The following is a 24,325-nucleotide window of genomic DNA, read 5'->3' as shown; positions in this document are numbered from 1 at the left end:
TAGTATGGCTCTGTAACAAAATTGTTAACAGGTTAAATAGAGAAATCCAATAATGTGTGAATTTGAAAATTTCATTTCATTTCATTTCATTCGTTTATTTCCATTTTCAACAATTACAGTTTCTTCTGTACATGTTGACATATATAAATAACAAAACATATTTCAATTATTCCTGTACAGAAAATTATATTCAAGATTATTACAAATCAGGTTGAAAATGGAGGAGGCTGCTAAAAAGCGGAGCTTGTAGAGTGCAGCCTCCTAATAAATATTCTTGCAGTTGTTTAGCATATAAAAAAAATAAGGTACCAACTTGAGCATGACCAGTTGAATTAAAAAGAAAAATTGGAAATAAAAATAGAAAAGGAAATAAGAAAAAGAGAGATTAAAGGTCTCCAGAATCCAGCCCCAGCACTCACAGACGGACCTCGCCGATCAACAGGAAAACGAAAGAGATGTATAAGTGTACGTGACATAATAAACATGTTTGATTAAAAAAATACAAGAGCTTGAGTGATGAAGAGTTAAATTCAATGGTTATCTTGAAGAAATTTTTTGAACTTATATTTGAAAGAATTAAGGCTTGGAGATTCTTTGATGTTACTATTGATAGTTCCCCAGAGTCTAGGGCCTTCAAAAGTAAAAATTGATTTTGCAAGGATGGTCCGGGGTAGTGGTAAATGAAATTCATCGGATTGACGTGTGGGATATTTGTGAAGGGTTTTGTTTTTGTTAAATGAAAAATTAAATATGGGTGGTAACATATTATTGTTTAACTGATACATGAATTGACCTAAATTATATTGGTACAGTGTTTTTATTTTTAGAATTTGAAAATTTTCTGGAAATTGGTTTCCAAATTTGTTGATCTCGGTTTTAAGAAAGCTTGATAGAAGCTAACTAATTTTTAGAGTGAAGACAGAATTGACAGTGAAAACAAAATGCTGATTTTCTTATTATCTGGATCAACTACAAAACATCATTTCAACTAATAAGTTTACTATTTCGATTCTTAACCAAAATTCCATTGTCAGTCCTTCTGTTTCATTCACAAGTCCACCCCAACAAAAACTTGATTTGAATAAAAAAGGAAAAATTCAACAAGCATAACACTGAAAATTTCATCAAAATCGGATGTAAAATAAGAGAGTTATGACATTTCAAATTTCCCTTCATTTCAGAAAAACAGTTATATGAACGAGCCAGCTACATCCAAATGAGAGAGTCGATGATGTCATTCACTCACTATTTCTTTTGTTCTTTATTGTTTGAAATATGAAATATTTTGACTTTCTCATCATTGTCATGTGAAGTGAAGTGTCATTCCTCCCTGAACACGTGGGATTCCATTATTTTAACATTTTGTGCTTCAGGCAAGGGGGTCCTAATCGTCAAATTCGTAAATATTAAAATATTATATAATTCAAACAATAAAAAACAAAAGAAATAGTGAGTGAGTGACATCATCGACTCTCTCATTTGGATGTAACTGGCTCGTTCATATAACTATTTTGTTAAAAATAAGCGAAACTTTGAAATGTCATAACTTTCTTATTTTACATCCGATTTTGATGAAATCTTCAGCATTGTGCTTGTCTGATTTTTCTCTATTGATTCATTGCAAAGCAACATTTTTTCTGAGGTGGACTTGACCTTTCATTCCTTTTAAACAAAAGAAGTATATAAGGAGTCGATTTGCGGCACAAAAATACCGCACGAATATTATGAAGAAAATCAACAATTCATTTTTTTAATGTTTTTATTGATAAATCATCAACATACAAATCATTTACATCAAATTTCACTATAAAAGTTACATAAAAAACAAGGATAAATCAAAATATATACAGAAGATTGGAGTGATCATGAAAAAAAAAAAACAAGGAGAAAGCGGAGTACATGTATAACATTCCATTAAAACAATATCATACTTTTACATGAGCAAGAATCCCTGGAATGGAAACCAGTCAGCAACAAATTTTGGCAAAGTTATTTGAAAAAAAGAAAAGAAAAAAGAAACTTTAATAGTGACAGGTACTATATTGTCAGACACGAACACAGCGGCGTCATCTGCATATGAAAAGTACAAGTGGACAAACTCTCATTTAAGGACAATTCCACCTCAACAAAAGATTAATTTGAATGAAAAGAGAAAAATTCAAAAGAATAACATAAAAAATTTCATCAAAATCGGATGTAATATAAGAAAGTTATGACATTTTAAAATATCGCTTAATTTCACAATTTACAGTGTTAACATCCTGGTCAAAACTGGCGGATCCAGGGGGGGGGGGACACCGGCCCGTGCCCCCCTTGAGAAACAAAATTAAATTGTTTAATGTAAAAGAACCGTTGAAACATTGTGCCACCCCCTTGAAAGTGAAACTTACTATTTCTTTTTAACTTTATTGTTTGAAATGTGAATATTCACATTTTCTCCTCCTCATTGTCATGTGAAGCAAAATTTTATTCCTCCCAGGTGGAATAACTATTGTTAAAAAATTATAGTTCATTCAAGTAGGTCTTTATTTTCAAATCTGTAAAAAAAATGATATGGGTATAGTTCAAACAGTGAAAAAAAACAAAAGAAATAGTGAATGAGGGACATTATCGATGTGACTAAATATTGTGCAAATAACTATATTTTTGGTGAAAAATAAGCAAAACTTCAAAACCTCATAACTTTTTATTCTACATCCGTTTTTGGTGACATTTTTAGCATTATGCTTGTCCGATTTTCTCTATCGATTTAAATCAACATTTTAGGTGGACTTGACCTTTAACAATCGGGAACTGAGATGAAGTAACGAGGAAAATAAGTGCAATTTCTCATTTTATTAAGGGCGTAACCCCGGGGGCGTAACTTTTATATGAGGACAAGCGAAACGAAATCGCTCAGGTTTAGAAAGTGGAGGGACAATTAATCTCATTAAAAAGTGTTGTGCTTTCTTTTGGGTAGAATGAGAGGGGATGTGGGCCAGAAATATATACATGAAATTTAATTTCATGACATTTACATGTAGATGCGTTGATAAACTCGTGGAAGTGCCCCATCTTTGATTAATTTCTATTTGGGGTGCGCGCGTTCGATTTGATTGCTAACGCGCGCACAAAAAGTTCCCGGATCTCATTAAGTTTGCGTGTAAAAACTTCGCCCATTTGTACATGCACATATGCCGCACGCGCCTACAATTTGCTGCTGCTGCTCAAGTCGGGAAGCGCCCACTTTTAGGATTTTTACAGTATACATGGAATTTATCCAACAAACATCATGGTTTTGTCACCGCTTGAATTCAGTGAATGCTATCTAGATAGTCCTGAATTTCGGGAGAAATTACGAGCTCATGAGAATGAACTTGAGAGGACTAACAAGGCAATCAAAGAGCTCATTCGTGACGGGAAGGCTCTCCTCACTGCTGCACGAAGTAAGTCCCATACACTTATTGGTGTGTTGTGTGTTGTTCACGTAGTAGTTGTGCATGGTGATGCGCACGCATCCAATTTATGAAGACCACCCTTCTTCAGCCAACAGATGGAAGGTGAAGTTGGAGCATACATATTTGGATATGATTAATTGATGAGCTTTGGTTGAATTTTGACAGAATTGAAACGTTTCAAAATATCAGTTGTTAATTAATATAATGAAATGGGCCTAAGTCTAAGAGTTATATTTGTCTTTTGTTTAACAAATTTTCGGCATTACTCCTATTTGTTTAAGATCAGTATGCTCGATCTGTAATGAAAATCATAAGATCAGTATGCTCGATCTGTATGAAAATCATAAATCATAAGTCAGAAAAAATTGGAACCAGTGGGATTCGAACCTGCCATCTACTGCTTTCCGGGCAGCGACTCAACCACCAGGCTATTCTGGTTCACGGCTAAGCCACGATGAATTTGAATTCCAGTTCATCGTGGCTTAGCCGTGAACCAGAATAGCCTGGTGGTTGAGTCGCTGCCCGGAAAGCAGTAGATGGCAGGTTCGAATCCCACTGGTTCCAATTTTTTTTTCTGACTTATGATTTATGATTTTCATACAGATCGAGCTTATGATTTTCATTACAGATCGAGCATACTGATCTTAAACAAATAGGAGTAATGCCGAAAATTTGTTAAACAAATTATAATTTCCTCCTATAAAAGCCTCTTAATTTACTATATATTTGTCTTTTTGAATTCAGTCTTTTTTTCTGATCAAATTCAGGGAAGGTGTGTACCGCCTACCGCTAATCATTTTTGCCCTGGATTCGATCATTGTATATTCATTTTAATTGTCTTGTCTTGGGTTAAGTCGGCATATGCAGACTTGCTGTACTCCACCAACTTTACTATGTAATTAAATCAATTTCTGAAGTTGAGGGATCTAATTTGAATAAACTGATGATACATGTAGTCTATTAACTTGAAAATTAAATGAATGTCAAGTTAAAATTTGCATGCAGAAACTAAACTAACCATCAGTCTTGTGTGCTAATTAGCCAAAATGATTTTCATCATTGATTAGTCTGTTGTATCCACTTGTTCACTTCTACCACCCTGCTAGTGGGGAATCTGCAGTTAGGAGTGTGCCAATGCTGTATATACATGTAGCACACACTTAAAAAAAATCATTAAAATATCGCTTTTGTGACCAAAATTACTAATTTCCATACAGTTGCAATTTGTTTTTCATTAGTAACTTGGGGATAATTTTTGTACCCACCAGAGTGCTCAAAAACTTGAATTTTGGGCATATTTTTGTGTACGCCATCTACTGGTGAAAAGTAATATGCCAAGAATTTTTTTTTGGATTTATATGTTTTATTGGGTCAACACTGACCAAAAATAAACAAAAATAACAAATCAAACATAATTGAAATATTTACAAGTGATCATAACATCATTAGGGAAAAAAACATAGTAATAAAAAGAATAAAGTTTTCAACCTCTATTTTCAATTCAGAAAAAATAATTTAAATGTACATTTGAGCCAAGTTACATGTATGTGATGAATAGCTGTAATGAAAAGTGGAAAGTAATATGGCAAGAAAATGTTAATTTTTCAACCTCTATTTTCAATTCAGAAAAAATAATTAAAAAATTTAAATTTACTTATGAGCCAAGTTATGTGTTGAATAGCTGTAATGAAAACTGACAGTGTAAGAAAACCAAGCATTTGTCCCATAGAAAAAGAGAAAATCAGCCAAATATTGCCACCCTTATTTTGCCACACATGGAAATGTAACTGAGAACAAGGTTATATCACAACCTTGTTCATTGAATGAGTGGTTGTATCAAGACAAGTGTCAACTGAAAATCAATGTCAAGAGTCTAGATACAAAAGAATATGAAAGGAGTACAGTGAGAATAAGAAGTTTTCACCAGATTAAAGAAAGGTTGACAAGATCTAGTCTTTAATATTTATACTATTCTTTATTGTGAATGTAGTTGGTGCTCTATGAATTTCAGCAATAAATATCCAACTTGTACCATGTTTTGGTGAAAACTATTGGACAAAGTATTAAAAGTTAGATCTACCAAAATGCAAAATTTTGTATCAATATGAAATTTTTGATACTGTTTTTTTACTTGCGCACATACCAATTTAAAGAAGAATCCAACACAGTAATTACCTGTTCAGCAATTTGTATATAAAATTCATTGAAGATGGAAGATGTAAGGCTCTTGGAAGAAGAAGAGAAGGATCATAAAAAAGGATGGTGATGAGAAGGATAATAAAGGGATGGAGAAGGAAATGAAAGGAGGAGGAAGAAAGTGAGGAAGGAAATGAGATATTTGAGAAGTTGACTCTGAGCTTCCAGGACTCCTCATGCAATTGCATGAAGTAGTAGTTTTCAGCAATATTAATCCTACAAGAAGCGACCGGGAGTTGTACAGGCTCGTGCCTTCATCCCGTACCAGATGATGATGATGAAGGAGGAGGTAAAAATAGGAATGTCATTCAATCTCTCATTCGCAACTTCAGTTCAGGTCCAAAATCTTGGATTATGTTCAATCAGTTCTATAGCAAATTTGTAATTGAGTACAAACATATATGTGCATCATTTCTGGTTTACGTTATTTAATACAGCCTCCAGAGTGGAATTTTGAATGTCTTTATTAGCACTGGACGCACATGTACATGTAGATCAAGTGAAATTTTCTACCTGGAAGATAAAATAATCTTTCATTCATTTTCTCTAAGAATAACAAATGGTATTTTTAGTATTGAATAACAAGCAGGGATCAAAGATGAAATGAAATAAAGGCCTGAAGAAGCAGGAAAATCCAAAAAAATGAAAGAAAAAAACCCTACCCCCAATTTTCGTTATTTGACCAATTACCATTACTTTTTACTTCTTCAAATAATGTCTGTTTTGTAAATTACGTGTGCATGGCTTTAAACATTAGTTAATTTCACACTGGAAGCTATTAAAGATTGTATGAAGTATACCACAATTGATTTGGGGCAAAATATGTTTTTACTTCGTTACAGATAAACAAAAGCTTCTAATCTAATCTTTAAGAAATTATGTTTCTTCTTCTCCTTTGGATTTCTTAACAAAAAGAGCATTATCCAAGTTATTCAATTTCAGATGTTAATTTTAGCTTAACCAGTCTACTGTACAGTGTACATCTTTCATTGTTGAGGTGTTTCTTTATTTTTCAAACATGGTGATAGTTACTCATGAATACAGTAGGCCCTACATTGTACACAGTGTGTATCTGAGAGAAAAAACCCCCCACATTTTTAGTTATTCACAAATTGATGGCAGCCAACCTCTTAGATTTTAGATAAAGTCTGTCATGCATGGCAGTTTATTAACAATCAATACTGAGGCTGGTCAGAAACCACTTGTGCATCAAGCCTCATTTGAATCCGAGATCACTTTATCGAATAGAGGACATGTAATTTAAACTTAGTTATAAGAGCTGTTTTTTAATTTGTCCACTGTATCAGTTGCTTTAAGGAAATTTGAAAAGTTGTTTTATAAAACCGGGCAGCATGAGCAAATTACCGTTAGCTTTCACCCTATGTTTTTGTTGAGATTGGAGTAACAGTTCATATGGTGAAGACTGTATTTTACACATATCCCCCAGTGTATTTATACTTTGTCTCTCAGATTAATTTTCACCCCAAAATTTCTACATTGTATGCTTGCATGCACATGATTAAGAATATTTTTTTTCGATGCCCATGATCATGTAAGATGCATTTAGAACATGTTTACCTGTGACCTGCCTCCAAAAGTGCACTGAGTTCAATCAGTTTATCAGGACATGATGATATTACTTCCATTATGTCTCTGTACTTTTCATTTGTTTTGCTAGGGAAACCTGAGTTGTATTTTGGTGTCAAGAAATTGTCCATTTCTGGGTATTTGAATGCAATGGTTTTCAATTTCTTTTCATAAATTTCAGCAACCTTCGTGTTGCAATGGTGATATTTTGAACGTCCTGTCTGTACAGGTAGAGGTAGATCCCATGCATATCATCTGAGCTAAGATGTCGTCAAGATATATGTTGAAGTGATGACAGCTGTTGACCTCAGAAGGTCATGTGATAGCCTGACAGGAAGACTCAGGTTCAGGTCTCTGATATGAAATGCAGTAGACAGGCCTAAACTACACTGACTAAAGACCTACTTTATGTACATGTACAGTAATATGAGAAATGTGGATGTTATACAGTTCCGAAAGGGTTATAATGTACATGTACTTTACATGTAGTACAACATGTATTTGAAATCTGCCTCTGGTAATGTTATATTGTAGACACCTTACAAGTAAAAATTCAAAGTCACATTATTTCCACCGAAATCCTGTGAGTGAATTTTATCACCATATCACCTCACATACATGTACTGTGTACATAGTATGTATACTGGTACATGTAGGGGAAGGCGGGGTAAGTTGAGCATAGGGGCAAGTTGAGCCACCAGCCCCAGGCCAATAATGAATGAGTCAGACATTGTGGTGGTGTAATGTATTGATGACCCATAGCATAACCCCTAACCCCACCACATTGTTTTCAACTTTGAAACAAAAAGTAGTTTTTTAGAGGGAAAAATATGAATTTCAGCCAAAAAAGTAAAAAAGAGTGTGAAATAGATAAGTGCTTTATAAACACACACATCTTTAAATATAATAAAGACATGATAGCAACATTATTAGTCCAGGTATGGATCTTCATTCTTGTCATAGTCTTTTATATGATGGATGCATAATAAATGTGTGGATACAAAATTATCGCACTAAGTTCGCACTGGGGTAAGTTGAGCCAAACAGCATGGGGCAAGTTGAGCCATGGTAATTCCTATGGTAATGTATCTTAAAAGACAAACAAATCGTAAAAATCGATTGAAATGCTGGCTGAAAGAAGCAAATTTAAATGACTGCTCTTTTCCTTTTAAAGGATGTTAGTATTTATAGAGAATTAGCAAGTGAAGACTTTAAACAAAAAATTGACATGCTGGTTCTCCCCTCATACATTTTGTACATAGTTTTTGTGGCTCAACTTACCCCAGAAGGTGGCTCAAACTTACCCCATATATGGGGCAAGTTGAGCCATTTGACATCGTTTTTTTCAAAGGTCACGATGACTTTCAGTGTGGGGATAGAAAGTTATATAAAGGTGGAAAATATTTCAGAAGAATTAAATTTTAAGGCAAGGTACTTATTTCGACAAGATTAATCATATCAATTCTAACATGCAAAAAGCAAAAACTGTCACAACTTACCCCGCCTTCCCCTACTATTTTATTGATATTCTTTGATATGGGTATTTCAAAGAAATATTTTAGCTGATATGTTTTCCGTCCCCTTTTAGGAGAAAAGAAGGAGAAAAAAAAAAAAAGGATAGTATATAGGCACATTTGGATAGCTGGAAATAAGTGTTGGGCATAAATTTACATGTAGCCTGATCAATGGAACCTTCATCTACAAGTACACACAATATAACATACAGGTAATTTAGATTATACTAATACATGTAGTATGTAATCCTACAGTTCAGCTACATGTACATGTATACTGACCTCATCCTGATCATTATTTCAGGGTCTCTTGAGTTCCCTTCCTTCAACATGTTGTCCCTTTCTAATCATTAATTACTTCCTCTCATGCCTTGTAGTGGTGAGTCAAAACACTTCATACTAGACAGGACAGGTATACTCCATGGCCGGTATTCTGAAGTCGGGTTTAACTTAAACTCTGGTTTAAAGTTGTGGTTTAAGTATGGAAAGCAACTTGTTACAAAAATCACTAACAGTAGAGATATCATATTTCAGCTTTTTTGGCTCTCAAATCATTCATACAGTGTACATTTAAGTGTACACTTATGATTGTCTTCACCATCAATGAATCAGGAAAGAGCACAGTATACATAAAAAACATAAAATTTAATAAAGAAATTGAAACTTTTGGCTTCCCATAATTTTAGCAGAATTAAACCATGGTCTAAGTTAAACCTGACTTCAGAATGCGGGCCCATAAGTTTTCCTTATGCACAGTCATTTTAGACTTTAAGTTTTATTTTGTCAGGATATTCCGTGGTGAAAGCCTGAAACGAAAAATACTTTAAAAAAAAAGAAAAACAACTGTCCTTAAACTATGAACAGTTAAAGAATTGTAATTTGAATTACATGTACTGTACTGCTAAAAAAATTAATATTTACAAAATGCCAAATAGATTTTATCATTTCCAATTTATTTCCCTGCGCAGTTCTTCATTCAGAGCTGCCTGTCCTTACTTTGTTTTGCTTAACCATGTGGAACGAGCAGAACTTTATAAATGTCCATTATCTTTCTTTGGTCCTGGAATTCAGTACAAAGCTTGTAAACAGCAAAGCTCTGTATTCATTAAAACCCTATGGAATGTAATGCTATAGTCTACTGCAAATGTCAACCCTATTCAGTGCATTGTTAACTCAAAATATCCTGTGGAAAGCAATCTGTAGTACTACAATGTACATAATATATAAACATAATACAATGAAGATAAACAAGGTACTTTATATTAAAATGTAAACTGATTTCAGTAAATGTTTGGCACGTTGATACTGTTTTTGACTTGGGACTAAACTGTACACTATATTCATATTATAGAATAAATTCATTGTTTAAAATTAAAAAATTTCTGTATAAATGCACCCTGCATGTTCATGCATGTACATCTACCGGTATGTCATCTCAAAATGAGAATTGGGAATTTCTATAAGATTTCAAGATAGCCTGTACATTCCATTTGTCTTGGTGTGTGTTAAATATTGATTTTCAAATTTAAACAGCCACATGAATCATGAACATGGTTGAAAATGTTAAAAAATGACACAGAACACAAACCTGATCAGCGATTTACTGTTCAATGTATAAATATAAATCTGATTATACGCCGATCGTCTCTTCACAGTTTGACCCATTGGCATTGGCTAACATTGATTTGACTTTTAAAAATCTGATCTGCGAGGTCCTACTTGTCACTGTGTCTGTGATATTTTACAAAAATGAAGCCCAGAACAAAATCGCATCTGAAAATCATTATTTTAGTGCTTCAAAAAAGTAAATATCAGAAAATACCAAGTAATATTTACGAGAATTTTTGCAGGGATTTTTCCAAGGTCGCAGGTATTTTGGCAATGTGAAAGCAATTTATGGAACATTTAGCCCAGCGTTTAGTTGGGCGTGATCGCTGTGGGTGGCTGCTAAGCTAGTGATTTTGAATCTCGCGCCTTGCCTGTTATGAGACCATACTGCACATGCTTGTAACTTCAGGAACTTATCCCGAAGGGTATGTTTCGGGGCGGTGTGAATGCAGGAATAATTAATGGGTGTTTTTTAGCCTAAAAAAGTTTTCGTAATTTAACAGGGATTCTTATGATCGAGGCGGTTTGAAACCACCTACATGTATGTGTGTCCAGTGACACAACATTTTCTCCTCCAAAAATTCCTCCAGGCTTGATTTTGTCTATGACGTAGGGTTAGGGTTTTAATAGGGTTTTATAGGTTTAGTGTTAGGTGTACATAGTTTTAAACCCAGGGTTAAAGTTGATCATTCGATTTAGTGTGTTGAATTTAGAGCAGAGCAATTGTCGCCAGAGAAAATGTCATGGAACTGTCTGTCTATGCATACATTTAAGTATAGACATCTGTTTTAGGCAAATTACAAGTTCTGTTTGTATGCAGGCTTGGTGGGGTGCATTGCCAACTTGAATGGAATTAACTGAATTTTATAATACCGCTTTCATAGTGAAGGCGAAGTGGAGTTGATTCAGAGTAACTCCGGGTTGAGTTGATCCGCTTGTACTGCGGACCGACTTTAAACCCCCTTTCATATTGGCAAGCACCGCAGCGGTGTATCCGCAGTCATTGCCATGGTTTCCAAGCGAGTTCGCGCCATACGTGTGGCGAGATCACAGCGATAAGCGCATACCGCATTTCCGGTGCGGAACTCCGTTTGTAACCCTCTTCGCGAAGTGGGTTGAGTATTCCGCTTTTAATCCGGATCAAACTAATCTCAGAATTTTCATATTGCCCTCCAAAGTGGAGTAACTCCTGGACTTTGGACTAACTTCACTTCGGCTCTCACTATGAAAGGATATTAGACACTACATGTACACTACTGTACATTGCAAGTTGTTTTAAAAAGATAATAGTGGGAAAGTATAAAATTTTGGCATGTACAGTCATTACAGTGTACCTGTAGACTGTACAGTGTAGTTTTGAATTGTTTTGCTGTACTGATCAGCGTGAAACTCTAAACGGAATAAACCTACATTACCTACATGTACACATACGTTAAACTGGAGCTCCCTAAAAAGAGCTTAAAAAGGAACTGGGTTGACTGTGATTGCTATTAAAACCTGACTTTCAGCCTACATACACTTTTTTTCATCATTTGGTATGTGCAGAGATTTCATATAACAAATTCAAGATGACTATGATGTGTGGTGAGTTTAAGAATGAAGTTGAGTGCATGAGTCAGATACATGGTTGAAAGCTGTGCGCTCTTGTTTCTTGAGTATTGACGGTGGCACAATGGCGGATATCAGGAAGGAAGTAGCCTTCCAACAGATGCTATCATAAGACCATGCCCACCACGAGACTTCGCTACTCGAATTTGAGAGAATTGAACCTGACGAAGAGGATTCGGCCAGAGGTGCTCGTCATTGCTTGAAAAATTAAGAGAATTATAGGCGTGTGCAATCACTGCAATGTACATGTACATGTATGCGTAATGGTCTTTGAACATTGGTCAATTATACATTCAATTAGCCATGATCTTATTGATCTTGTGTGAAAGATACTTGCTCTTTAAACATTCTTAAACCCACAAGTTCTTAATCACAGTAATCTTGAGCAAAATATTCCTCAATAATAACTATAATAATTTAGTTTTATACATGTATGATGTGCCTTTGAATAGGCAACTCCATGTACATGTACCTGTAAATAAGTGGTGTCTTTTAATTATTATTCTAAATTTGAATGTTACATACATGTACGTATGTGAATTCCTTGAATGATTCAATACAAAGTTTTTTACATTGATGAAACAAGTTTGTTTATAACCTGTGTAAGCTAACCTGTGTAAGCTTTGGCATAGGTTCAATAATGTGAGTTATATTGGACTGTCATTCTAACATTCCAATTACTTCAGAAGAGTACTGGACATGCTTTTTTCATCTGTTGAATTCTAGAGGGGGGGGGGGGCATTAATTTGAGGCTATTGAACAGATCTGGCTCCCTTCTTCATGTGATTTTTTTTTTTAATAAATGGCCCTTGAACAGTACATTGAGCTAAATGAGCTACTGGTGTTTATGAAGATAGTATTCTAAAATTGCTTTTCATTCCATCCTTGAGAAGCGATTTTATTACAAGAAGAAGGAAAAAAAGGTTATTAAGGACCTGTAAAACATTTTTATTATGTGAACATGTTGAACATACATGTACTTCATATAGGCTTCACAAAATTTGAATGTAAATTTTACCCAATTTTATCTCCCACTTAACATTTATTTGATGATCTACATGTACAATGTACATTTAATCTTTCATTTTCATCTCACAAAAACTTAAATGTTTGAAATTAAATAATCAATAATAGGATGCTTCATATTTTTATAATATAAATTAGATTCATGTTAAAATTGGATGAGGCATTTCTGGTGTAATTTTTAAACCTACTTGTGCAGTTACAATTAGATTAGATTGCTTGACTGTAGGACCACAATATGTATGAAATAGTACGTTATGGCCTTCACGTTTGTTTTCTAGCAAATTACATGTATGTGTACATACAGAAACACTTAGTATGCCCTTGATATCGCATGCAATTACAGCACGAGCGTGTAGGCAAAGATAGTCGTAATACGATTTAGCTTAAACCGGAGACAAGTTGCTTTGCTTGCTTGCCCGGCATGCATTCATGCGTGTGTACGCTGCTGCGGTACATTACGATGCACCGTCGTCGCCTGGTCGCTGGATATATTGTTTGGTGACGTATATTTGCATAATGTAGTAAGATGACTCAGATTCTATGCATGCACTCTCCTTGCGTTGCATCAGTAGTCGGGGATAATGCAGCCGGTGGGTGGGTGTACTCCCGTGCAATTTACTACATGCGACAATTGCAACGTGTGTGTGTGATGGGAATGGTGGTAGACTTGGCTGTGTGTGTGTAGTGTGGTGTGATGGGGGGATTGTCTGCATAAGATTGCTTCTAAAGTGGGTTGCGGGGGCTTGATTTACAAGTGTCTAACAGCTGGTTCCCAGTATAATTTTCTGACACTAGCCCTATGAATGATGCCACTTTTCTATGATTAATAAATACCGTCGGTCCGGCAATCAGTTTCACAGAGTCCTTGATTGTTTTTCATTGACCATACTGCTTCGTATGATATGCAAAATTAAAATCAGGTGAAGCGTTTGTTCTTCCAAAAGCTCTTACAAGATTTATTGTTAATTTAAGACATGGTCAGTTTTTTTAGTTCAATACAGTAATGATGGTTTCTTCCACTGCTTATGTTATGGCCAAATACATAAAAAATAAGGTAAATAACAGTATAAAGTAAAGATTAATACTTGCCATCACGTACACTGTATGACGCACAATTTCAAAAATATAATCACGCCTGTGCAAAAGCCAAGTTTGTGTACATACGCTGTACACTATAGAAACTTTGATTAACCTTACTGTAGCCTCTGGTAAAGGTGATTTTAGTCATTGTTGGTCAATAAGAAAAAAAACATTACAAGATTTATGTGGTTTTTGCAATGCTCAACATTTAACAATCAAGAAAATTTATGAAATACAAGAAAATACAAGAAGAGACTGGCAGCACTTGGAAGTAATGCCTGTGCAATCAATATGGATGTTAATATCATCATCTTATCTTTAAAGTGGCATTTCCTAGCACTTAGCAAAGCAGTGGCCTCACTATGATTCCAAGTTTATTTTATTTCTAAAGCTCTCAATTTCCCTTTAAGTGTTCCTGGTACAGTTCATTTGTAATGTAATCCAATTCTGAGTTTAGATCTTAAGATCTTAATCCAATTCAGACACTTTAGGGATTCCTGAACTCTAATTCACACTAATATATTTGGATTTGCTACTTGGCAAATGCCACTACATTTATTCTATATATTCATTAACCTTGTACATGTACATATAGGCTATCAGTAGGTCTTCTGGGATGTTCAGCTGTACAATTATGCTCATGTTCTGTGCAGCACAGTAAATAGAAGAAAAAAAAAAGAGATGATTCTTGGAAGGCCAATGTGCGATTGAGGAATCTGTCATATTTTTTTCTAATTATAAAGATTCCACAGCATCAAATCTCAAAATGATCTTTATCAACGTTTTATACTTGCAAAAAGGCCTACTTGCAAATTAAAAAGCAATTATCTTTTACGGCTCAATTGTGTTTTGAACATTAAGAGCTAAAGCCTCAGAAAATTGTTTATAATGTACCGGTAAACAAGTGTCCATTGAATGCAGCTGTAGTATCTAAAATTCACACAACCTGGGATTTTCAAAGCCTGTGCTACCAATTTCAGATTTGGGTAAAAAAAATGCTGTATTTATATGATTTACTTTGTTTGATAATATCTGTTTGAAAATAATCAACAATCTTTACACTTTTCAAACAGTGATGCAGAGGAATTGGCGAAGAGATTACCAGTTTTTGAGTGATTTGTGTTTGACGTCTATAGATCCTAAAAATTATTGAAAACTGTAAAATAGGATGAGTCAAATTGAAACCCTCAAATCTATATCATCCCTTGTATCCACGGCTGATCTGAAAATAAGCATACAGTCATAGAAAATAATCTTCTGAATTTAATCAATTAATCCTCGATATTGGAAATGACACTGATTTTTTATCTGTGCTTTTAGGTGCATGTACATGGAATGTATAATTTTTTTTAAACAGTAGTAGGAATGTGTGTAGTATAAACTACATGTATATTGTCCATTTAATATTTAGTCTGAAAATAACAAGGAAATCCACAAAGCTTGCCTTTTGTTCTTATTGACAATATGTGGTCTTTCAAGGCTTAACTTGGGACTGTAATGCAAAAATGTTTATTTCCAAATAGTTTGTTTCCTGATACTTTTAAAGGGGAAGTTTACCATGACAAAAACTTTATTGTAAAAATAGCAGAAATATAACATCAGTTAAAATTCAAGGAAAGTCCTTCAAAGATTTTATAAGTTATTTTTTTTCTATATGCGAGCAGATTCTCATGTGTCATGAATCAAAATATCAATGAAATGTCATTTTCTCTATAAACTGAAAATGTTTTTCATTGTACCTTCAGGATGTCAATAGACAAGTTATTTCACGCCTGTTCCTTGATTGTGGACAATTAGAAAGTAAAAATGTATCCATATTTTATTACATAACATATCGGGCAGCTGCTCATATATGACGTCACAAATCTTTAATGGATTTTCCTCGAACCTTCACCAATATTTTCGAAAAAAAATTTACAGTATTTTACCACAAACTTTTCATTAGGGTGAACTTCCCCTTTAATACATTGTACATACAAAGTTACAAACAGTTCAAATCTTTTTTTTAAATTCTATACGTTTGTTATAAAAATTAACATTGTTTTTAACACATTTCTTCAAATATTGAAAGAAGAATGACGTCATAAATGGAAGATTCAAGTATTTCCTGCAAAAAAAATGGAATTTACTCTCGACACATACTCCTTGTGGAGTCAGCACATGTATGCCACAGGAGGGGATGGCATCCATCCACTTCTATACAGCAGGGAAACAGACGTGTAAGTCTTGGTGGAAGAAGACTTGATGAAAATGCAAACAGAATGACAGTTTTCATTTTGTTGGACCTGGCTTGCAATAAACCATCATGGTCATTGCACAGGAAATTCATTTACAAAGTCTAGCATAAGGAGCCATGGTGTGTGGAGCCCCATGCACGCTGTCTTTTAACCTCGCCTATCATGAAGACATCGTCAAAACACCGTGTGTAAGCAATATATCCAAGACGACTATGCCAGTTTGATAGAGGGTGTGACTACATGTGTATATTAATATTTGCAGTTTGCACGCTGACTTTATTGTTGAGAATCTCGTTACCTCATGGACCATTGAACTTCAAACTCTTTTTATCATAAACTAATTCAAACAGCTTTGACAAAATGCAGCTGCATTGTCATGGAGAATAACATTCATAGGTTAAATTTGATTTATCATCTTTATTATACACCCTGACATTACCCCTCCCCAAATGTTTCTGGCATGTATGTATCACTGTGTGGTATTCCCCAATTATGTAGAGCTAAATATTTGACCAGGAAGTAACATTTTTTGGTTTGACAAAATACAAATCTGAATGTTGAATGGAAATTGTTTGTCATTCACTAGTGCACTAGGCAGGTTTTTTTTCCAAAACCATAAACAGAAACGTAAAAATTACCATATGATTGTGTTTTTTTGCATGGTCAGCCCCCCCCACTTTGAAAACCGTTCTGCGGCCCCTCCTGTGGTTCAGTGGATTCATTCCTGGACTTTGAAACCTGTCATCTGGGTTCTAACCCCACTACAACACTACTGCCTTTGGCAAGATATTAATCTTAATTGCCACACTCTATCCAGGATGTTAATAACTTGGATATCTCATAGTCTGAATGGATCTGAGCTAAAAAGTGTATAGCATTATGGAGACATATTTTCAATGGGTTGTTAACTACATGTACAATGCATGCAATTAATCATTGATTTAAATGATGTGATGATTTTATTTACTCTGAGATGCGCATTGGATATAAAGCTGCGATATTATTAAAACTGGTAAAAACAAAACAAAAATTGCCAAATACAAAGGATAAAGAAAAAACTTTGTAAAATCAGGGCTGATCTGCGTAATAAATATAATCGTTAATCAACTTTATTGCATTCTCAAGATTTTTTATTCTTGATATTAGGCAAGTTCTTTTATATACCATACATTGTATGAAGCGCAACATTGTTTCCATAAAGAATTACAGGTATGCAAGAGCCCTCAGGACAGAGAAGGATCGATTCAAACTATCAAAAATAAGATAAATTTGTGAATAAATTTGAGGTTGTTTGAAGTTCATCTCTCATTGAACTTTATTATAAAGGGTGAACAGTTTTCTAATTCTTTATTTGTTGAATCTTAACGCGTGCTTAAACATGCGGATAATGCAAATGCACTTGGCAAATTTCAAGGTGCAGCAGACTGTTAAGAATAGCATGGCTTCATTCTGTGAGCATATTAAAGAGATCACTGTAATAGGATAGATAGCATTACAGTGAGAAGTCTTTAATTACCTCTAAGTACCTCAATATTATATTTTTCATGAAATATTTTACATTGACTTCCTGTTCTTTTTTTAGTTATTAGGTTTTAGAAGTCATAAACCTCTTAATGAAGCTACTTTCCACATAATTTTTCATAAAGTCTTTTTGTTCGTTGGATTATCACGTGCAGTAATGCAATTTTTATATCTTAATGGGTCATTCATATTATAGGCCTAACTTATATTAGATTTAGAGTAAAACAAGAGAGAACACATTTGTGAAGTTTTAATTGCACTTGTCTTTGGTTTCAATTTCAAAATGGTATTCATAGATAAGTTATTAAACATAAAAACATATAATCAACAAATATAATTGAATTGATTGTAGGTATTTGAATTAATTTGCAATGGACATTGTTTGCAATCAATGATGTAATTGATTGTATCTTTAATATGTAACAGGGTTCTAGTACATGTTCAGTATATCATGAAGCTGATAGTCCAACTTTCTTTGGTTTGACAGACAAGAGGAAAATGAGTAATTCTGAAATGAATACCTGTATTCCAAGGTTGTGGTGAAACCAGATCTATGGGTGACCTCATGAATACAGGTCATGTCTAAAACATAAGGTGAGACAAGCAGATGGAAGTCAGTGGAAAATATAATTTGAACTTCACTTTATAAAACAAATTCAACATTTTAGAATTTATTTCAGCTTTACCTTTTCATTTCTTGACCACATGTATTTATGAAAGTGTGTGTTTTATTCAGATTGCGAAGGCCTAACTTCATGTTCATATTGAATTATAAATGTTTGTTCTGCAGATAGTTTTGTTCAAACCTGAAGTTAAAACTGGATAGTGTAAGTTCCTATTCAATCAACGTATTCAGTCCATAGGATTTTCGTGAAGGTTTTCCATAAGTTTGGAAAACTTTGTTTGAGACTTGAATAATTTGCAGTTAATCTTGAGTGATGTTGCAGCAGTGTAGGGCCTCCGTGTATATTTAGAGCCAAGTTCATTGACGCTACCCCTAGTACAATGTAGGCCTATAGAGTTCTTATTGGTATTATTTTCTGATCTTTGCACTTTGGTCAAGCATTTGAACTGAAAGGAATGCATTGGACATCCCTGTGAGAAAGTTTGGAGGCATGCAATACACGGAGGAGGTACAGCCTGTGAAGTGCACCGTTTTGCAAACTTTCTTGCATTTTTAATGCTGCAATTCAAATGGAGAATGTACATGTGTTCTGTAAAACTCTTAACTGTAAAACTCATAGACAGGGCTTTCATGAAGAGGTGTGAAAGTCATAGTTGCCTTGATGTACATGTGTCAGGATATTCCAGGACCAGTACTTAAATTTTGCTTTTGTTTTAATGTGTAGACAGGAAAGTTTAGTCTTGATCCTGCTCCCCAAACTATCTGAGATCCTGAAATACATGCATGTAGGCCAATATGAACTTGTGTTACTGTAACATTGTACTATATGTACTTGCCTAGATGATTCAAGTATCTTATGAAAAGTATTGAACATTGCATATGAAAGCTGTTGAGAGTGAATGCTACAACAAGTACAATGTACATGTAATCTGACCCAACCCTTTTTTTTTTGGCTGAGGGCAAAGAGCACAGACTGCTACCAAAATATTTGGGCATATTTATTGCATAGGAATCCCAATGTTATGATCAGATCACACACCTTAGTGCTCTAATGTTTATAGTATGTGCCACAACTGGATGATACACCTTACATCCAACCTCCACAGCACCCCTTGTCTGTGGTATCTGTGGTCATAAATCTTTCTCCAGGGGTCCCAGTGATAAGGGCTTGAGCTCCTCCCACCTCCGGTGACCTTCACCTCAGTGGGTCAGGGGTACTCTCATACCCCCAGCTGTCTTGATAGTCTTGAGAAGCACACCTAGTCTACAAGCACAGACTTATATGTGATACTTTGATTAAAACTGTCTAGAGTGAAGACTAGAATCCACAATCTCTCTCTGAGCCAGCCACAATACATATACATGTAGTGAATCTAGTATCACTGCTTCAGACACGCAATATGTGAAATTGCAACAACAAAGGGTCTGTGCTCGCAGACTACCAGGGAAGTGAAGATATTTCCCAGCATGTCTTGTACAATAGACACCAGTCCATGAGGAATGTATGAAATTAAAAAAATCTGTATTTTAGTGTGACATATTCAAGAATCCTCTTTTTAGAGGACCCATCTTGCTCTGAAAAGAAATGAATAATCCACAACACCAGCTCTGCCTCTTCCTTTTTAATTATGTGAAGGCAGAGATGTAGGCTACATGTATCTCTCTATAAAACTATTCTGAAATACGGAGCACATTCACGCTAACTGTTTCACCATGAAAAAATGTTTTTCATTCTTGCATAGGCCTACATGTATATGAAATTACATGTTTGGGAACCCTGAGAACATTGTTCAAGTACATGATGTATACATTCCAAGGCTCTCTGCATCTGGCAGGCATCTGTCATGACCAACCTCATAAGCGCATAAATTGAAGCCCCCTGTACTCCTCTTTCACTACAATGTAGGCTGTAAATTTACGATCTAGCCAACTGATGTTTAGAGCATGGAGCCAGTTTCATTAATACCCTCTGCCATGCATCCCGTAGTAAATCTTGGGTTTGGTCATATGGTGCATCTTTAATAAGGCATGTCTTGAAGAATCTTGTCTGTAGGAGGAGCGCCGATGCATTAGCCCAGGCAGAGAGTACATGTACATGCTAGCTAGTCGGCCATGTCTGATGCCTTGACATTTTAAGATGATGGCTCTGTTAAAATGACCCAAACACTGAGATAGTCCTATAGCCTGTAGGTTTCAAAATACTGCACATCAGGAGTGCACGTTTGTCCATTCATATTTTAATATTTCTACTGAATGAATTTGGTCTATTAAATAGCTATTAGTGATACTGAAAAAACTTTGAATTCAATAATTTAATAGAATGAGACGCTGTACAGGTTACATATCAGTCTAAATACAGGCCTACATACTTTTTCACTATAATATACACTGTACATCCACTATCAATGCATTATGTCAGTTGCCGTTATCACTCAAAATACAGTATTGGTTAAATAACCAAATACAACTACATGTACAAGCAAATGCTTTAATATCAAACATCCAATTATCATGTTATTTTTTATTCCTTCAAAACTATTTGTGCACATACATGAAAAATTAAAACAGTCCATTACAAGTACACTGTACAACAACAGTAGGGGTTACATTGTGCTTTAATAATTGACAACTATTAAAGGGAGGCTCCGGGCTGAAAATATTTATATGAATAAATAAGTTAAAGTTCACCAAGCAAAATGCTGAAAATTTCATCAAAATCGGATAACAAAAACAAAGTTAATGAATTTTAAAATGTAGCAATATGAATATTCATTAGATGGGCTAATGATGTCACACCCCCATATTCCTTTTTCTTATGTTATTACATGAAATGATCATTATTTCATTTTTGATGTGTCTCCATAATCATGAAATAAGTTGCAGTATTAGATGACTAATGCACTTTATCATTTGTCAATCCAATTGTTTTAGTTCTTGGTAGAACATTTTTGAATAAACCTAATTTCATATGATAAAAAATAAAAGAACAATTTGGGATGTCACATCATCAGCCCATCTAATAAATATTCATGAAGACATGCCTAGAACTGTTTTCACAAAATATTGATAAACTTTAAAATTCAATAACTTATAATGATTTATTGAAATATGAATATCTTCAACTTGGTGCATCCCTTTAATGATGTACATGTACATGTATGATTGAGTAGGATTGCAAGTTTCTACATTGCTACCAGGAAATAAACGATTCCTTGATTTTTAAATATGCTTCTGGTTATAAAAGGAAACCCGCTGTAACACTGAATATTGATTTTTAAGAAAAGGACCATGAATAATATGAGCTCTTTCTTATTGCTACAAAGCTTATCAGTTGATCACAAACTATGATTATTTGCATTGAGTATTTGATCAATTGTAAAATGCAGCCCTACCATTAATCAGTAAGCTTTATGTTAAATGCCTAGGTAGTTCTTCGGTGAAAGTGGTAGAAGGATAATGAAAGTCATCGATGTATGACTCATATGTATCATCCATTACAATATAGCCTTCTGCTAATTAATAAGCCTTTTTATCATAGTGAGATAGCCTCTGTACTATATACTTTTCAATTACCTATTTTATCATTGAACTCATTACTTTGTCATACTGACTAATTGCCTATTCACACATCCAGCTGGACACATACATGTATGTGGTTAATACATATAGCAGTCATGAGGTATATTCCAGTGTAACAGAGGCATAAGGAAGGTCTGGGCATATATCATCCAATATTTGGAAAAGTGGGACCTGTGATCATAAAAAAATATATAAAGAAACCTGACAATTTTCTGTAAATCATTTTGTGTGTAGCTAATGTTATTTCATCAACATTAATGCCCAAATTCTATGAAAGTTAAAGGATTCAAAGTTGATTCATTTTGTGCTTGCATATTGTTAAATATTAAAGTACATGTACTAACATCTAAAATATTTTCTCATTTAAATATTGCCATTGCTGTAATATGAAAAACTATTGGATCAAGAAAATAACAATACATGAATCCACTGAAAATAAGGAAAACGCAATTTTAGTGAAAATCAATGTATGTTGGAATACTAACTTGTATAGTAGACAAGTTCAATTCAAGAAAGCTGAATAACATGCTCCAAACTCAATTCTTGTATGTATACAAAAAAAACCCACATGACATCCTAATCTGAAGGCCATTTTATTTCAGGATATTTTTTTAAACATTATGAAAATAAAAGGAACATTCATTTCAACTCTTGACTGATGAACGGAGATGGCCTACATATGCCTACATCACATGAGCTTTTAGGAAGATATGAATATTGTTACGGGATACAGGAAGGCGAGGAGAAGGTTGCAAGCAAAGTCACAAGTTCATATTCTATCTTATCCATCAAGTCTATTTTTACTCTCTGTCTAGTCTAAGATACCATACTTATTTCTAGATCGATTAGAAGAGAATAATTTAACCGTTGCATCTAATAGAAATCACACTCCCCATCATGTCTCTGTGGGTATTCTTGATAAAGATCAGAAGAGATCATGAAAGCTTACTAATACTGGTTGTATTTCAGTTACTCTAAAGGCCTGGTCACACCGCCCGAGCATTGTTGGAGCGGTCGTGGAGCGGTAGGGAGAGAGGGTCAGATTTCGCTTACAAAATTTGGGAAAAAATCTAACACAAAATCGAAAACAAAATAAAAACAATTGAAATCGAAAATGGTGAACGGTAGCGAGCGGTGATGATTTTTTTCTCTCCGCTCCACGACTGCTCCAACAACGCTCGGGCGGTGTGACCAGGCCTTAAGCAAGAGAGACATGAATTATTTTATACATATGTAGGCAGAGTTAAGCCATTCACTTCCCAATTCCCCCATACCATATACTCCACATAGGGACCACACATTTCTGGTAGGTAGTGGGTTAATGTTGATAGTGGCTTGAAATCTTAGATAGATTACAATCAGTCTTCATTTATTTTTCTTTAGAGAGAAGGAAGTGAAAGCAGACTGTTGGTTTTCTTTGGATTGCTGTGGGTTTGCAGGACACGATTTTTATTGAGCTGGGACTGAAGGGTGTGGGATTAGGATGTATAGATGTGAGAAAAAGATAAAAAGGCCAACTCATCAAGTCTGTTGATTTGAAATCGATATCTATTTGTCTTTGGTATTGACTCTATTTTACAGTAAGAAACGAAATGGAGATAATATATAGTTCTGTTTTTCATCAATCTCTCAAGAAAGCAAATTTCTCTGAGTATTGTCTTTCGGATGATTTATTATTCGGAATAATTAATCGTTAAAAGTTGGAAAGACATTTATTTGGAGTGTTGACATTTCACTAGACATTTAAAAACTTCATACTTGAAATTCATGGATTGAAGTGTTTGAGAACTTTCAGAGTGAGAGTAGACTTTACTAGCCTACAGTATATGCTTATCATTTAGGCCTTATCAGAAGTAGTAGTGCCAGTATGGAGGAAGTCCATGTCTACGCAATCCCTGTTCCCCTGTAGTGTCCGACCATACCCTGAGGTGAATAAACCTCCAATATTTCCCCCTCTTAATAAAGACCCATTTCCACATGTCACTAAGCTGTACTTGCTCTCGATCTAATGTCATAACCCATGATGGTGTGTTCTTACTTTTCATTGTTAATGTTCTGTAAACACGTGTGTTTAATTTTGAGCCTTGAAAATGACATGTGATAGCTAGACAAGGTTAGGTGGCCATTTTGTGAGGTGAAGATCTGCTAACGGACCTGCTTATATGCCCATTCTAAATGCAAGCCATATCACTTGATATTAGGTACCAATCTGCCCTATCATTTATCTTTGAAGGTATTTATGTTTATATTGGATTACACTTGATAGTAAGGAGTAAAGTGATCTACAGAAGATGTTAACTTACTGCA

General features: G+C 34.6%; 1 protein-coding gene across 18 annotated transcripts in view; it reads left to right on the top strand.

Moving 5' to 3' along the window:
* Nucleotides 1-3,169: 3,169 nt before the first annotated feature.
* The window catches only part of LOC121408832 (rho GTPase-activating protein 26-like), an 89,370-nt gene continuing 68,214 nt past the window's right edge, over nucleotides 3,170-24,325 (top strand). For all 18 annotated transcript variants that reach the window (XM_041600634.1, XM_041600625.1, XM_041600616.1 and 15 more), the window contains exon 1: nucleotides 3,170-3,425. In XM_041600634.1, coding sequence (XP_041456568.1) covers nucleotides 3,272-3,425 — 154 coding nt within the window. In that variant the 5' untranslated portion in view covers nucleotides 3,170-3,271. The remainder of the gene's footprint in view (nucleotides 3,426-24,325) is intronic.

The sequence above is a fragment of the Lytechinus variegatus genome, chromosome 1 (genome assembly GCF_018143015.1).
Source record: "Lytechinus variegatus isolate NC3 chromosome 1, Lvar_3.0, whole genome shotgun sequence".
NCBI classification, from domain to species: domain Eukaryota; kingdom Metazoa; phylum Echinodermata; class Echinoidea; order Temnopleuroida; family Toxopneustidae; genus Lytechinus; species Lytechinus variegatus.
The sequence above is the reverse complement of the archived record's forward strand: the minus strand, read 5'-3'. Positions and strand labels throughout refer to the sequence as shown.